The sequence below is a fragment of the Alosa pseudoharengus genome, unplaced genomic scaffold, assembly GCF_046254945.1.
Source record: "Alosa pseudoharengus isolate Yale_2024_CS ecotype anadromous, Long Island Sound unplaced genomic scaffold, YU_APseudo_1.1 YU_APseudo_1.1_scf_14, whole genome shotgun sequence".
In the NCBI taxonomy this organism is placed as follows: Eukaryota; Metazoa; Chordata; class Actinopteri; order Clupeiformes; family Clupeidae; genus Alosa; species Alosa pseudoharengus.
In genome coordinates this window covers 29,460,094-29,474,518 of record NW_027468609.1, presented here as the reverse complement: position 1 = coordinate 29,474,518, position 14,425 = coordinate 29,460,094, and the positions used below count along the sequence as shown (strand labels likewise).

General features: G+C 45.6%; 1 protein-coding gene across 3 annotated transcripts in view; it reads right to left on the bottom strand.

The window, feature by feature from the left end:
- Nucleotides 1-2,288: 2,288 nt before the first annotated feature.
- The window catches only part of ppp3ccb (protein phosphatase 3, catalytic subunit, gamma isozyme, b), a 30,254-nt gene continuing 18,117 nt past the window's right edge, over nucleotides 2,289-14,425 (bottom strand). The window contains exons 5-14 of one of the 3 annotated variants that reach the window (XM_076284589.1): nucleotides 13,786-13,931; nucleotides 11,652-11,791; nucleotides 11,443-11,520; nucleotides 11,225-11,319; nucleotides 10,954-11,079; nucleotides 10,721-10,798; nucleotides 9,004-9,091; nucleotides 8,722-8,819; nucleotides 6,429-6,455; nucleotides 2,289-4,736 (exon numbers count right to left, since the gene is read on the bottom strand). In XM_076284589.1, the coding sequence (XP_076140704.1) occupies nucleotides 4,561-4,736; nucleotides 6,429-6,455; nucleotides 8,722-8,819; nucleotides 9,004-9,091; nucleotides 10,721-10,798; nucleotides 10,954-11,079; nucleotides 11,225-11,319; nucleotides 11,443-11,520; nucleotides 11,652-11,791; nucleotides 13,786-13,931 (1,052 nt within the window). In that variant the 3' untranslated portion in view covers nucleotides 2,289-4,560. The remainder of the gene's footprint in view (nucleotides 4,737-6,428; nucleotides 6,456-8,721; nucleotides 8,820-9,003; nucleotides 9,092-10,720; nucleotides 10,799-10,953; nucleotides 11,080-11,224; nucleotides 11,320-11,442; nucleotides 11,521-11,651; nucleotides 11,792-13,785; nucleotides 13,932-14,425) is intronic. The other 2 variants (XM_076284590.1, XM_076284591.1) reach the window with 2 other exon arrangements.

Below are 14,425 nucleotides of genomic sequence, written 5' to 3'. Positions count from 1 at the left end.
AAGCTGTGTGCTTCTGCAGAAAGAGAGACACACCTATCAGCCAGCACAGGTAGGCCTACCGCTCACACTGTACCACTGAGAGAATGGAACTCTGCCCCTTACATCACTAAATACAGTTTCACTCCTACTTGCACAATGAATGACAATGAAAGTTAACAGTGATCATTGTTTCTATATGTTGAGCCAAAGTCAATAGAAATAAGTGGTATCCTACTTGAACATATTATTGGCAATGTAACTGGTGCTGCTATTTCGTTTGGGATGACTTTGCATCTTCTCTTACCCAGCCACTCTTCAGATAACCCAACCCAAGCCAAGCCAGGGATTGGATAACTCTGCCTTCAACCAGGAGCAAGAAAATGTGTATGCAAACGTGTATGCAATCAATGTGCCCATGCAGGTACTGCCATTTGAGCCAGCTGTTCCATACACCATACTGACCACTATACTAAGACACATCAATTTGCATTGAGATGGACTTGATGTCTAAATTCATCTTATTTAACCCTGAACAGGTACTACCAACATATCCCTACCCTACTGTTTGAGCTGCAGAGGAGTCTGGTGAGCATCTAAGGGTGGGGATGAAGATCCCCTAGGCCTGAGGCCCCTCTCCTCTTCTGGGTTGGCCTGTGCTCTGGTCAGTCGCTCTCGGCAGCACATCCATCATCCTCCTCCTCTACAGCAGGGATTTCCCAACTGTGGTATGTGTATCACCGGTGGTACACGAGCATCCACTAGGGGGTACGCAAGTTGAAAAGGGCAATGTCGGAAAGGTGTTAAAAATGTTTTGTTTTTTTAAATCTTAAACCTATGTTCTCTTTGTTTCATAATGTTGTTCTCCACACTGTTTTTTAGTGTGAGAGCTCATAGACCAGTTGCACATTTTGATTTTGTTATTTGTTATCATGTAGGGTGGCTAGTTAGCCTAAGCATGATGCCTGGAGTGCATCAATAGAATGTGTTACGTTTCTATGATGGTGGGGGTATACGAGCCGAGTCAGGATGAGGTGGTGGTACGCGGGTGAAAAAAGTTTGGGAACCGCTGCTCTACACAGTAGCCTGGACCCAGTAGCAAGTCTACACCTGCTTTGTGAGGTGTTCACGAGACATTTCATATGCAGACTGACGGTCTATGACAAGGTGTATGGTTCATAGGCGTATGCAGTTCAAATGAACTTATTGACACAAGCGTTTTAATGGTTGCAGGAGACCTTTGCCAGTCTATGTGGAAATATAGGTCAGAGAGTTTACTTGTTGCTCAGCAACAGTGCCAGGGGAGTAGCATTTACCCCAAGGACTTCTGTTTTGAGAAGGGACCTTGAGGATGAACAAGTTTGTATTTCTCTTTTTATTTGTGTTGCATTGCATTAACAGTAACAGAGTTGTAATAATTCTGGTTTGTGTTCAGATATAAAGTTGTATTCTTCTTTGTGGAACTCAATTTTGAGCTTGTGGCTGATATATGCATATATAATGTAATTAAGTAACAAATGAATTGATTAAAAAAAAACTTTTTTTGAACAGTTGAATTTGTTTTGAACAGTTGAATTTGTGTAACCTAAAAAAAACATCCTACACAGCAAGAGATTTTCTTCGCTTGTCGCTTCTCAAAATAGTAAAAACTGTAAAACTAGGGCTAGCGTGCAGTAGCCTGAAAGTTGTCGGTTCAATTCCCGGCTTCCACCGTTGTGCCCTTGAGCAAGCCACTGAACCCCAAGTTGCTCCGGGAACAATATAATCTCTTGTAATATAGTTGACATAATGGTAAAAAAAAAAGTGTCCGCTAAATGTAATGTAATGTAAAAACTAAAACCTCAAAAATGTATCAAGAACATCTCCAAAGATGGATAACTCTTTCGGGCCATCAGCTTCACTGGAGATGCCAGTGCCACACGGACAGACATTATTAAACTAAATACTGAAGGTGGTTTGATGGAACAAGACACAAAATGATAGAAAGATTTATGACTTTTTTGTAATTCTTTTAAGTTTTTTTTTAATGGAGTGATACATCTACAGAAATTCAGATTTATAGAGGCCTCGCAATACAAGTACTTGACAAAAAGTTATTTTCCTTTTTTTTTCAGCTATTAAGAAAATCTTAATAAACAATTTCTGTACATTCTGCAAGATATGTGTTCAAAATCGTAACAGAAGTCAGAAATAAAGCATCGCCCCACCGTACTCGCTTTCCCAGAAGCCCCTCTGTGTTGCCCTTTACACATCCAAACACAAAGCCCTGACCTAGAAACTCCCCTCCCCTACCCCACCATCCGCTAGCTATCTTTCACACCACAGCAGAATTATTTTTAACTTAAGCATGGAGGAAGAAAAAAAAAAAAAAAACAAGAGAAAAAAAATATATATATCAAAGAAAACTTTGGAGTCTGCAGAGCCTCTTCACGGAGAAACAAGAGACAACACGGCCAGCCAGGAACAAAACATTCAGAAGTAGAAAACAAGATAAACAAAAGGGAGTCATGATCCAGGTGAACTCTTGGTACCTGATTGCAGACGCGAGTGGAAACAAGCCTCTAGGCAGCGCCTTTATAATATATATATTTATATATATTTATATAGTATTTTTTTTTCTTTAAAACACAAAAAATAAAAAGTACAATATAATTCAAGAGCTGAAAATGCATTATCTTACTCATGATTACACAAATCTACAGGACTGATTTTGAGTGCTCTCCCTCCAAGAGCACTGACTTTTTTTCTTTTTTTTTTTTTAAATATAGCTCCTCTATTGATGGTACAGACTTTACATTATAGTACAAATGAAAACACTGATTTTATTTTTCTTTGGATGAGAAACATTCCTAACAAAGCTCTGCGATGAGAACCCAGGAGCCCGTTGGGGTGGTAATGCATCCCTTTTTAGTATGGGTCTCACGGCCAACAGAAGAACAACTACAAAAATGGATCTCAGTGTGGCAATGGACAGAGAGGCCTTACTAGACTCGGTGGTACTGAGGATGCCCTGGCTGGACACTGCTGGGGTTGCAGAGAGACCGCCTGAGAGGGTGAGCCTCTGTGAGGTCCCCTCAACATCAGTTTTTGGAGGTGGGTGGACGCGGCAGTACGCACACAACCTCGACTGTACGATTGCTTGCAGGAGGGAGGTAAAGGGAGGGGCTGTGCTCTCAAGGTGACCTTCCGCCCAGAGAGAGCGCAAGTGGTGGAACAGCTGTTAGGTTCGGGGATAAACTGTATTAGGGTTGACCTGCAGATGGAGGGGGACATTTCTGCTGAATCCTAACAACCTCAACCAGCCCGCTAGTTTGGTGTGTAACACAGGGGTCTGACACAAAGTAACCAAGAGCAACAAAGTGACAAGTAACGGGCTAATGAAGGCGAATTAGAATATCCCGTTTTTTTTTGTGTGCCAATAGAACTTACTCCCTCAGCAAGATCACTATGAAAGGGCGAGGATTCAGAGGCTATCAAAAAGCCAGACAGCCAGCAGTCTCCAGCTGCAACTGACCAGAGTACCACAATAAAAGGCATCTCTAAACACACAGAGTCGGCCAGTCTGACTCACTTTAGAACAGCTGTGGTGGATGACCAAACATCATTCCCAATATATGTATATATAAAAGCTTACACTAATTATTGACTAAAAGCAGAGTTTGCTTGCTCATTGGTACCTAACTGGGGTCTTTGTTGTCAATTCAGACTCAAAGTAAAATAACAAAACAAACAAAACAACCAAAAACAGAACCCAAAAAAAGATGAAAGTAAGAGAGAAAACAGAGACATCACATCCGAGTGAGGGAACGCTTAAAAATATACAAATACATGAAATACATGTGTCAATAGAGGCTTCAGTCTGCTCCCCCCCCTGAGCTAGTATTGGCATCATCTTTCTCCTCTTCCGGTTAAACGTTACAAGCAAATGGAGATTACTTTTTGTTCCCCCTCCCCAGCCACGGTAGCCACCCCGCGCACTGAAACGGCCACACGCACATGCAGGTACTAGAGAGGTACTGTGCCAACGGTTCCCTGCCAAGCACGCAGACAACACTGGAGAAACTCTGCTGAACTAGTTCGGGGTTGAGAAGAGGAGGAAATAAACCGCAGATTGTATCAACCGAAAGTTACAAAATGGAGTTTGTCAATGACTATTTAGGCTGGCCTGACCACGACCCAACCTGATCTTTTTTTGTAATTATTGTCTGTTTGTCTATATCTATGTACTGCATTTATATACATTTGAGAATACAATGTATTTATTTATTTATTCATTCATGTTTATTTTTAATTATTACGCATCAGCATTAATCTTCCTTCTTATTAGGATCAATAAATAAATAAAACCATGATTTTCTTTTTGTCTGGTCTATTCTCTGGTCATGGTGTTGTGCAATTCTCCCCTCCCCCCAAATCTGTACTATGGCAGTTTGCCTGCAGGGGGTGCCAAATCCACCCAGAGGAGTGAGAGGGAAGGGAGAGAGATGGGGAGGATGGGGAGGAGGAGGAGGAGGAGGAGGAGGAGGAGGAGGAGGAGGAGGGGTGGTAGTGGGGGGGAGCAGAGCAGGTTGGGATGAGTGGGCACTATGCTTGTGCGTTGGTGCCGTTTTTGTCAGGGGAGTTGGCGGCGTTGATGGAATTGGCAGTGCCGTCCGGCTGCTTGCCATCCTTGCGTGGCGGCATTCTCTCGTTTATCCGGTCCAAGCCGCGGGCCTCCTCGAAGCTCTGGATCTTATGCTGCGGGTTGAAGCCTTGAATAGCTGTGCGTGGGGGAGGGAGACAGAAAGAACATGAGCACGGTGGACAAAGAACGTGGCCTTGTAATGGGACCACACACACACACAAACAAACAAACATTCACACTCACACACACACTTACACAGCTGTATCTGGCAGTCATTACAACTCTAGAGCATCCTCAAGGTATTCAACAGACACAGCCTTGTGATAAAATAATCAGACCTGACCAGGCACACACATACTTTAAAAAGGTAAAAGAACAACAACTCAAAGACTGAACAAGGAGGACAAAAAACATTTAAAGTTTACTATGAACTACAAAAATCCAGTATGAACTTACTAGGTAGCGAGAGCATGGGTGCATAATACAAAATAGGAAAATACACAAAATTAGTTCTTCTGTTCATAAATTGTTAGCATAATAAAGACATTTCATATCTAAAACACAACTACCTCATCCTGGGGGTGCACATAAATAGGATAAAACTGTGTGAGCTATTTCAGTGACACGAGCAGCATGAACACGAGTATGAAATACTGATGCACACACAAAATAATGTGTAAATGTGGTAGTGTTTAAACACACCTGCCATCATGCTAGACCTGACCACAGTTATCTGAGAGTAAAAATACAATCTCAGAGGAGATGGAGAAAGCAAGATTAAGGAACTCGGGGTGAGCAAGGCCAATTAAATATACTCAGAAGATGATGTGAAACCCCCGAGCTGGACAGGACTTCTTGTTTGCAAGTTTGTCCGTGGCCAACATTGATTGATCGTTCTTTCTGGGCCCTGCCTGACTGTAGCATCAGCTGCTACTCATCACAATTGTCTGTAGAGTGCTAAAAGAGGACACATTCTTCCTTTTCACAGCAAACCAGACTGATGAAAAGCAATGTGGCTCACTGTGGCTTTTGCAAAAGCTGACCTTCTGCATTTGTAGAACTTGAATTGTAAAAGGTCGCAACCAACTGCCTACATGAAGGCCTTGGAACAACCACAGGAGCTGCTGGCTCAGCTGTGAGTGAGGAGTATTAGGGGCACGTGTCCACCAATCACATTTTTGCGCCGACGGCGGCTATTTTCTATACAAATCCTATGAAATTCAGCGTTCACAGCGCTCATCGGCAAAAAGCCCTCGATGCTGACCAGTTTGTTCCTCGGCGCTCAGAGCGCTGAAAGTTGAAACCTGTTCCAACTTTTAAAACAACGTTGGCCTCGTCAAGGTCTCTTTTCTCGCGACGACCAATCAAAACTTTGTAACCTAGCAACAATAAACACTTGACGAAGCGCTTCGAAAATGAGGTTGAGGGCGATGTCAGCGCAAGAAACGCGATTGGTGAACACAGGGCCTTATACGGGAACACTTAGACTGAGTGGTGCATGCTGTACTGAATTAGTACTACACAAAGCAAGACTTGGCCAGTTATGGCACAATTCAGGACAGTGATTATTTGTGAGAAACTTTAACACAGCTGTTATTTTTTTGTTTCAACAAAACAAATTCACATTCAAAATGGTTTATAACTTTTTAGTTAGTTTACTGATGCAAGATCAAAGGGGTTAACACATTAGGTATTAAAAGGGATTGTTATACTGAGAACAAGACAATTCACAAAACACAGGATGTCAAAGAGGAGGTTCACACACACACACACACACACACACACACACACACACACTCAGAGAGAGGAAAAGAGAACGGTTGCGTACCTCGTGCCTCCTCAGCTTCTACGGTGGCTGTGTAAGCGTGAGTAGTAGTGCCATGCCCAAAAACCGACGGAAAGAGAGTGAGTCAAGTTATCAATGCAATCAACGTCCATTCAGAACATATCCCCTCCCCAGAGTCCACCCGCCCAAACTGCCCCCCCCCCCCCCCACATCCCACCCCCCACCCCTCATGACTGGGCTCCCACGACACTCACACACGCACCTGGAGGGTTAGTTCACTAGACAACAATGGCTTTACTCAAGAGGCGAACTCATGCAAGAAAAATGTACCCTTCTGCATTGTATTTAAAATAAATAAACAAACACAGAGACTGTTAGAAAGTTCTAGATAAGTTTACATAAGTCTGGCTACATCTTAACCCCTATACAGTGCTAGATAATATCATAGGCTGAATACAACACCAAAAGGCCCAATATGCTAAATGAAGTAAAACAGTAAATTACATTCAAAAATTGCTAAAATATTTTAACCATTTCAAAATGTGACATTCACTCAATGTGCACCCTATTAGGTTAAACGGTAAAAATGACATAGGGATGAGAGAGGCCATGTGCTGCAGTCTGGTTTTTTGAGTGGAGTTTTTCCAGAGGCTTCTCTAGCGGCGCTAGCATGAATACGAGCTGATAATCCTGGGAAAAACCCACAGGTGCACTTAACATTTCACAGTCATCACAGTTGTCATTTAAGCTGTCTATCAGTGGCCGTGCCGACCCGCAAATGGTGAGAAGCTTCCTGTCGCGCGCGACTCTTTGGCGACGCCTTGGGATAAAAGCATCTGCTAATCGGGAGCATTTCAGTAGAAACGCCAATTTGGAGCCTTCAGAAACCTGATTAAGCTGGTGAATGAAGCAACCAGATACCAAGGACATGGCAAATGGCCTCTAATTGCCTGGAACTCATGGGCACCCATGACACGGACTGGAGGATCTTATTACCAATGCTGGGATCGTGTATGTCTAGTGATGGGCTTTCATGTGCTTAAAGCCCCGACATTAAAGGGCTACAGATTTTACCTACAGGGGTGCTTACGTATCTTCTACAGTTGACGAATGATTACATTTATTTTGTCTTCCCATTTTTGCTAATCTTTATACTGCCTCTAAGAGGAGCGTACAGTCACAAATGTGTGATTGGAATGTTTGTGAATTCAGAGTTCCGCATTATGATGCGACAATTAACCTCAGAGATTTTCCCCTTAGATTGTAGAATGAACACTACAACTAGATCGTTTGTGTAGAATTCTAGAAGGAACAAGGAAAATAATTCACTCCTCAACAGGTTAAATCTGTGTCGGAGCCGAGTCTGGCTGGGGTTAGTGAGAGGAGGGTTAGTGGTCGAGCAGCGGGATGCAGGGTGCTGGCGAGATCCTCCAAAGGCCTGGAGAGAAGGGTGGCATGCGGACAGACATGTCAAAAACTGGGTCGCGTTGCGTCACAGTCCTCAAGAGCCACGTCACCTGGCCAGGCAGGCAGATAGGCGCAGACTTTACCTATGAAATATCAGGCTGGAAAACCCAAGCAGCGCCCAACCCAACCTTGCTGCCATTGAAAATAAGTAACCCATAGTCTCGCAGCGTAATGGTGTGAGGTGTGACAACTGTCTGAGGTCAAGTATGTCTATGTAGTCGATTTGATTTTGTACTAAGGTAAAAAAAAGCAGCTCTCCAAAATGCATGTCTCTCCAAATCTCTTCTAGAACATTCCACATGGAGCTAGTGTAGTATTTCTTGTAAAATTTTTATGTAGTATTATGTTAATAAGCAAGGTGTGTAAAACCGTACTCGTCTGTACAGTGTATGAATTATGTGTGTGTGTGCGCGTGTGTGGGAGGGGGGGTCGGGGTTGGGGGGGGGGGGGGGGGGGGGGGGTTGGCAATGTGATGGCTTAGGTGGAAGCTGAAAAAAAGGATGAAGATGATGGAGAGAATTTAGCAAAAGAGATGGGGGTGGAGGGGGAGGGAGGGGAGTAAAGCTGACAGCTAGGAAGAAAGAACCTGAGGAGAAGCTGAGGTGGAGCAGAGAAGACAGCAGAGGGAAGAGGGGCAAGAGAAGCGAGAGGCAAGGGAGCTTTTGATAGGCAGGGTGGAAGCATGGGGGGGTGGTGCTGCTGCTGGTGGTGGTGCTGGTGGTGGTGGTGCTGCTGGTGGTGGTGCTGCTGGGGGGTGTCAGCGTGAGGATGAAGGTAGGTGGTGCTGGGGGGTGTCAGCGTGAGGATGAAGGTAGGTGGTGCTGGGGGGTGTCAGCGTGAGGATGAAGGTAGGTGGAGGAGCACTTACCGCTCTGCAGGGTCTGGCGGCCTCCGGACAGAACACCCAGCGGCAATGTGCCAGTGGGGGTCAGTCCCTTCAATGTTAACACACTCTCATTCTCCTCTCTGGTCAAACACACACACACACACACACACAAAGGAGTTATTCCTTACACCAGCAGTATCAACACAGCCTAAAGCAATAAAATCATACGATATGTTTAGCACACATTAGCCTCTTGTTGAACCCTTACTTCAAATATTTGAGTTGTAAATTTGGAGACGGGGAGTGCAGTGGGTTCTGGCTTACCTGAGTACAGAGAAGACGCGGGCCATTTTGCCAATGGCGCGGATCTTATTTCTGATCACCTCCTTACGCACAGCTGGAGTTCCACCCTCTACTCATACACACACACACACACGTGCACGCACGCACACACACACACACACACGGGGGAGGAAGAGAGGATGCAATAAAGTCGACCATTTCCATCAGGAGGAAAGCCCTGCACTCGGCGGAGGTGACACAGAGCCCTTGCTTCCCTGAACAAGGTTAATTTCAAACGCACGGGGGACGTAAACAGATCACGTTTATTGTCTCTCTGAATGGGACTCCTGTAATTGCGTTTCAGGGCCATTACAGGCAGCTCCCAGCAGGCTGCGGCTCTCCCATCAAGGCAAGGAGCTCGTCAATAATCTGGCAGCGGCCGGAGCTTTGGCAGAGCCACACACACTGCGGCACGGATCGATGGCAGCGTCTGGGTGGCGTCTGGGGCTGGGGGGGGGGAAGAGAGAGAGAGAGAGAGAGAGAGGGAGAGGGAGAGGGAGAGGGAGAGAGAGAGAGAGAGAGAGCGCTCTGCCTGCCGCGCCCAAGCGAATCCTCTAGGGGAGCTGTGGGGAACTGTGCACACCAGTGGATCTGTGTCAGGCCAAGTTAAATTTATGTGCCGCGCGGCAGAGAGAGAAAGAGGGACAGCTCCCACATCCACAGCAGCTGGCTGCAAGTGGGACACTCAATTCCTGCCTGACGACGTCAAGATGCCCGTGGTGTGGTGTGGTGTAGTGAAGAGTGGTGGGGGGAGGGTCCCTGATCTGGCTCCTGGGAGTAGCAGGAGGAGAAGGAGGAGGAGTATGTGTGGTGGGTGAGGAGACAGCAGCTCAGAGCAGGAGCCAGAGTGTGTGATGAGGGCCACCTGCCCTGGTGCGAGCAGACGAGGAGCACGCAGCCAGGGGATTCAGAAGGGCTTCAGACAATCCCCCTCGTGCCTCTCCTGCTGCTGCTGCTGCTGCTGAGCTGCCCCACTCAACTGCATCTCAAATCAGACGGGCCGAGACGGGCACAAGTATCCACGCGCTGAATCTACATGGATCTGGAGCAGACCGATCTCACATGACTTAATGCAGGTCGCGTTGGTTTGATTGCGACGCTGGGGCCGTAATCGATTCATTTGAATTGGTATCCAGAAATGCAAAATAAACTTAAAAAACACAGAAGAGTCCAGGATTTTTAGAGCTGCATTTTGAGAGATTTTTTTTTCCAGTGAAAAGCTTTCCCAGTGTTACATAAAACGAGGCTACAAAGCAGCAATTTTCCCAGTACTTAATAGCAGTCATCATGATGTACTGCTTGTCTCATACTTTCATTTTGAGAGATCACATGGTTTGTGCAAAGGCACAGGATTGTACTCCGTAGGGGTAAACTATCAGATGGAAGACAAAATCTACTGATTTAAAAATAACATTCTAGCGGCTGAATTCTACTATATACTTCACATGGTTAAATAGGGCAGCAGCATAATACAGTGAGGTCGTTCATTAAATATGGAGCTATGGCTTTCTGATGCATACTTTTCTCCGACCTTTAAGTATCTGTTTAAGGTCAAACTTTTACTACAGCAATACTGTGATGTATGAGGTGGTGGGTGGGTTGTGTTCTGTGATCAGAGTTTGTTTAATATGGAGTGATGTGGACGTGACGGAGTGGTGCTGGTGCAGTTGGGACGTGACGCATCGTGACGGGTTCATACCTTCACAGGTGTCGTCTCCCTCCGACATGAGCTCGTCGTCGGAGCAGATGTTCAGCACGTTCACCAGCATCTCTGTCACTGCAGACACACACCACACACACACACACACACACACACACACAGAGAGAACATGGCGTCAGAAAAGAGTAGAGAAGAGGAAGGGAGAACACACAGAACGGAGCAGAACAGAGCAGAGCAGCAGGACCTTATGGCTGCTTGGGAGCACCGCTCACCTTTCTCTCCCACGAAGGGCAGTGACCACGTGAACACGTCCATGAAGTTGGGCAGCCAGTAAGGATGCGGGGAGCAGTTGAACTGTCGGATATTCATGACGTTGTTCTCGTATTTCAAAACAGCAGCTGGAGATTGGAAAATTTCAACCACATGATCGTGTGAGGTGGAGACAGTCGATGGGATGACCACTATTTGCATCTGTTTTCATTCTGCTAATAACAAAGTGTAAATATACACACTTAGGCATGTTTGTCTGAAATCGTCCCTCACCTTTGTTGTTGTAGACATCTAAGTAGTTTGGTGCGGAGAAGATTGTGATTAATGAAGGAAAACCTGTCGTCTGGCTTTTTCTGTACATTCGGTACCTGAAGGGCAGACAAGACAAATAAACTATCAATCAACCAAAACACGCCGCGACAGCGTCCCATGAAGTCAATAAAGCGATGGGTTTCAGACAGACGCACACTAGCACAGAGGACGAGACTCACCCGGCATCTTGGGCTTCGTGTGCTCTTATTATGGACAACAGGTTGTTATTCATCAGGAAGTCACATACCGCTGGGTAACTGAGACCAAAGGAGAAAAAAGCTTTTGAGTATCGTGCAGACAAGCACCAACACGTTCAACGTCAACCATCACCCAAAAATCCCTTTGCAAACAGAGCGCAAAGACACAGGTGAGCGAGTGGCGTGCGTACCTGTAGAAGTAAGAACAGCCACGGACGCTGTTGTGACAGAAGTGCTCAGCTGTTTTCTCGCTTCCATAGTCCTCGCCAGGGTCTGACCACAGCAGGTCACACATGGGCCCAAACGCCGGGGGCTCTTTGAATCGGTCTAACTGTAGAGGGAAGGAAGAACAGAAACGGAGTTGCAGAGGCTGGTATGTGCTAGAACATGCACAGCAAATCACACACAGCATTGACTGGTTGCACGAAAGGCGTCTCGGTGAGCTTGTTTATTTCCTGTGGAGCCAGGTGTGTTTGAACCTGCTGCTTTTCTGAATGTAATTAGTGTCTACACGGACCTGGTTAGGTATTGCACAAACTGAATCAGCACGTTACGATAAAGAAGGACGTATAGAGACTTATTACATCAGGGGTCTCAAACTCCCGGCCCGCGGGCCAAATCCGCCCCGCGTCCGGCCTAATTCCGGCCCGCGACCTATGTCAAAATAATAATGTAATCCGGCCCTTGAGGGTATTTTTAATTGCGACAAACAACGATACTGATTAAAATAGTCGATAGATCCAAGTACGGTGACAAATCCCATTTGTACTCTCCTCCACTATTTGCTAGACATCCAGAGCTTGATTCAAACCCAAAATCGCTGCACAAAGTTTTCAGGAAATACTTGTATTACACACGAGAAACACTAAGACGTGCATTTTTAATGACGCGGAAGTGATGCAGGCCATAGTTTTGCACAAATTGAAGCAGAAATAGGCCTACACCAAATGTGGAAAAACTTTCATGTGTGATGAAGTCTTAGGTAGGCTATGTTATTCACCTATTCTGATTCTGATGGAGAATATCCTTTTGGAGATTATGATCGATCGTCTATTGACAGTGATAGTCACGGTGCGTCTGTGAATGGAGGTGCGTCTTTGCATGTATAGCCTACAACGGTGTCCACTAAGCATACCATGCTTATTTCGACCCTCTGCCTAACATAGCTTGGAGGTTGCAGTGGTAATCGTGATGATAGTGTCCGTAATGGACGTGGTACAGACAGCAGGGCTAGTAGGCCTAAAAATAGGGCTCTGAAGGACTACAAAGTGACCCGTGATTTGAGCTGCTTTGACCAGCTAGGCTAGTAATAGTTTACTATTGTTGGTATACATCTTAGGTGTTTTCCTGTTAATTTGTTATGTGGGTAATATGACAAAAAAGAAAGTAAACCTGCTCAAATATGTTCATCCAGTATTTACTGAAAGGTGCATAATTTGAGGTGCTTGCCATCCAGTGGCAAATTAATGGGTAAATTTACCACCCCCTTCATACACTTTTGTTTATACTCAAAGATTTTTACATTTACAGTAGGACTTTATCTCTGACCACTTTCAAGCCATGGCCTGTTGAAATTTTGATATAACAATCCAATGGTGTTGCTTTCTTAAACCTGACACCTAGTTTGCCAGGTTTTTATAATTTGTATGAATATTTATTTTATCATTATTTTATTTATAAGCTAGCTATAAGGTTGCTAGCACAGGTGTCTAAAATAGATAAAAAGACTTGCACTTTCTGTTTGTAGTTTTGTGTTTGAAAATACAGCATTTGAAAAAAAACATTGCATTTTAGGAAATAGCCGTTTTTTTATTTTTTGTATTATTCTTTAACACTGACGTGGCCCTCCAATCAGATGATATTGGCAGAAGCGGCCCCCAGCTCATTTGAGTTTGAGACCCCTGAATTACATTCAGAATAGCAGCAGGTTCAAACACACCTGGCTCCACAGGAAACAAACAAGCTCACTGAGAGCCTTTCGTGCAACTAGTCCATTGTGGCCCATAAGGCTATTTCTGCTTTGCTAATTGTCAGACGAATACTGAACAAATGGTCAGACAGACACTACACCAACTACTGCATATTTGAAAATAGTGGCTGCATAAGCCAGGGAGGACAATTTCAGAACATTTTCAGAAACATGTAACCAATGTAAACTCAAACACAAACTACACCACTGCTATTTCTTTAAAACACACTTAGTGCGCATCAAGTCACAAAACGACACCAGTCAAAAAGTGATGACCAAGGACAAATGTTTGGGAGGTACCTGGGCTGGAGGGAACCTGGTGCCCATAGGGCTGTAACCCAAACATGGGGCCTTACCTTCCGAATGTCATCCAGGCAGGTGATCTCTGGGGACAGGCCTCCATGCACGCACAGGAACTGCTGGTTGAGCAATGCAGCCAGTGGCAGGCAGTCGAAAGCGTCCATGCAGGCGTCATACACACGCTCCGAGTACTTAATCTTACCTGAGAGGGGGGGAGAGAGGGGGGCAGCACACAGAAGAAGGGGGGTGGAGAAGAGGTCACTCTCCGTCCATTTGCTGCTCGGAAGAGCCGAGAGACTGCAGGGGGGGTGGGGGGTGGGGGTGTCAGCTGAGGACGGAGGACATCTGGCCAACGCTCTGCTGAGAGGTGCGGGCCCGAGAAGGCACATTGAAGCCTTCTCAAGCCAGCCCTTTCAAACTAGCGGGGTGGGTGGGTGGGGGGAGAGGGGACACACACCTACCTGCTTCGAGGTCTCACATTCTACACGGTTAACCAGACACACGCACTAACAAGCAAGGCCTACAAGTCCAGGACGGGGAGGGGGGGGGGGGGGGGGTGGTGGTTATCATTCAATCATCTATGGCTAGAACCAGTTGAAGCATAACACATCACATGGGCTATTTTACCTCTCACAAGTCAGTGCTGTTTGACGTCAGCCACAGTGTACTCAAACCGGAGGGCATCTCTTCACTTGT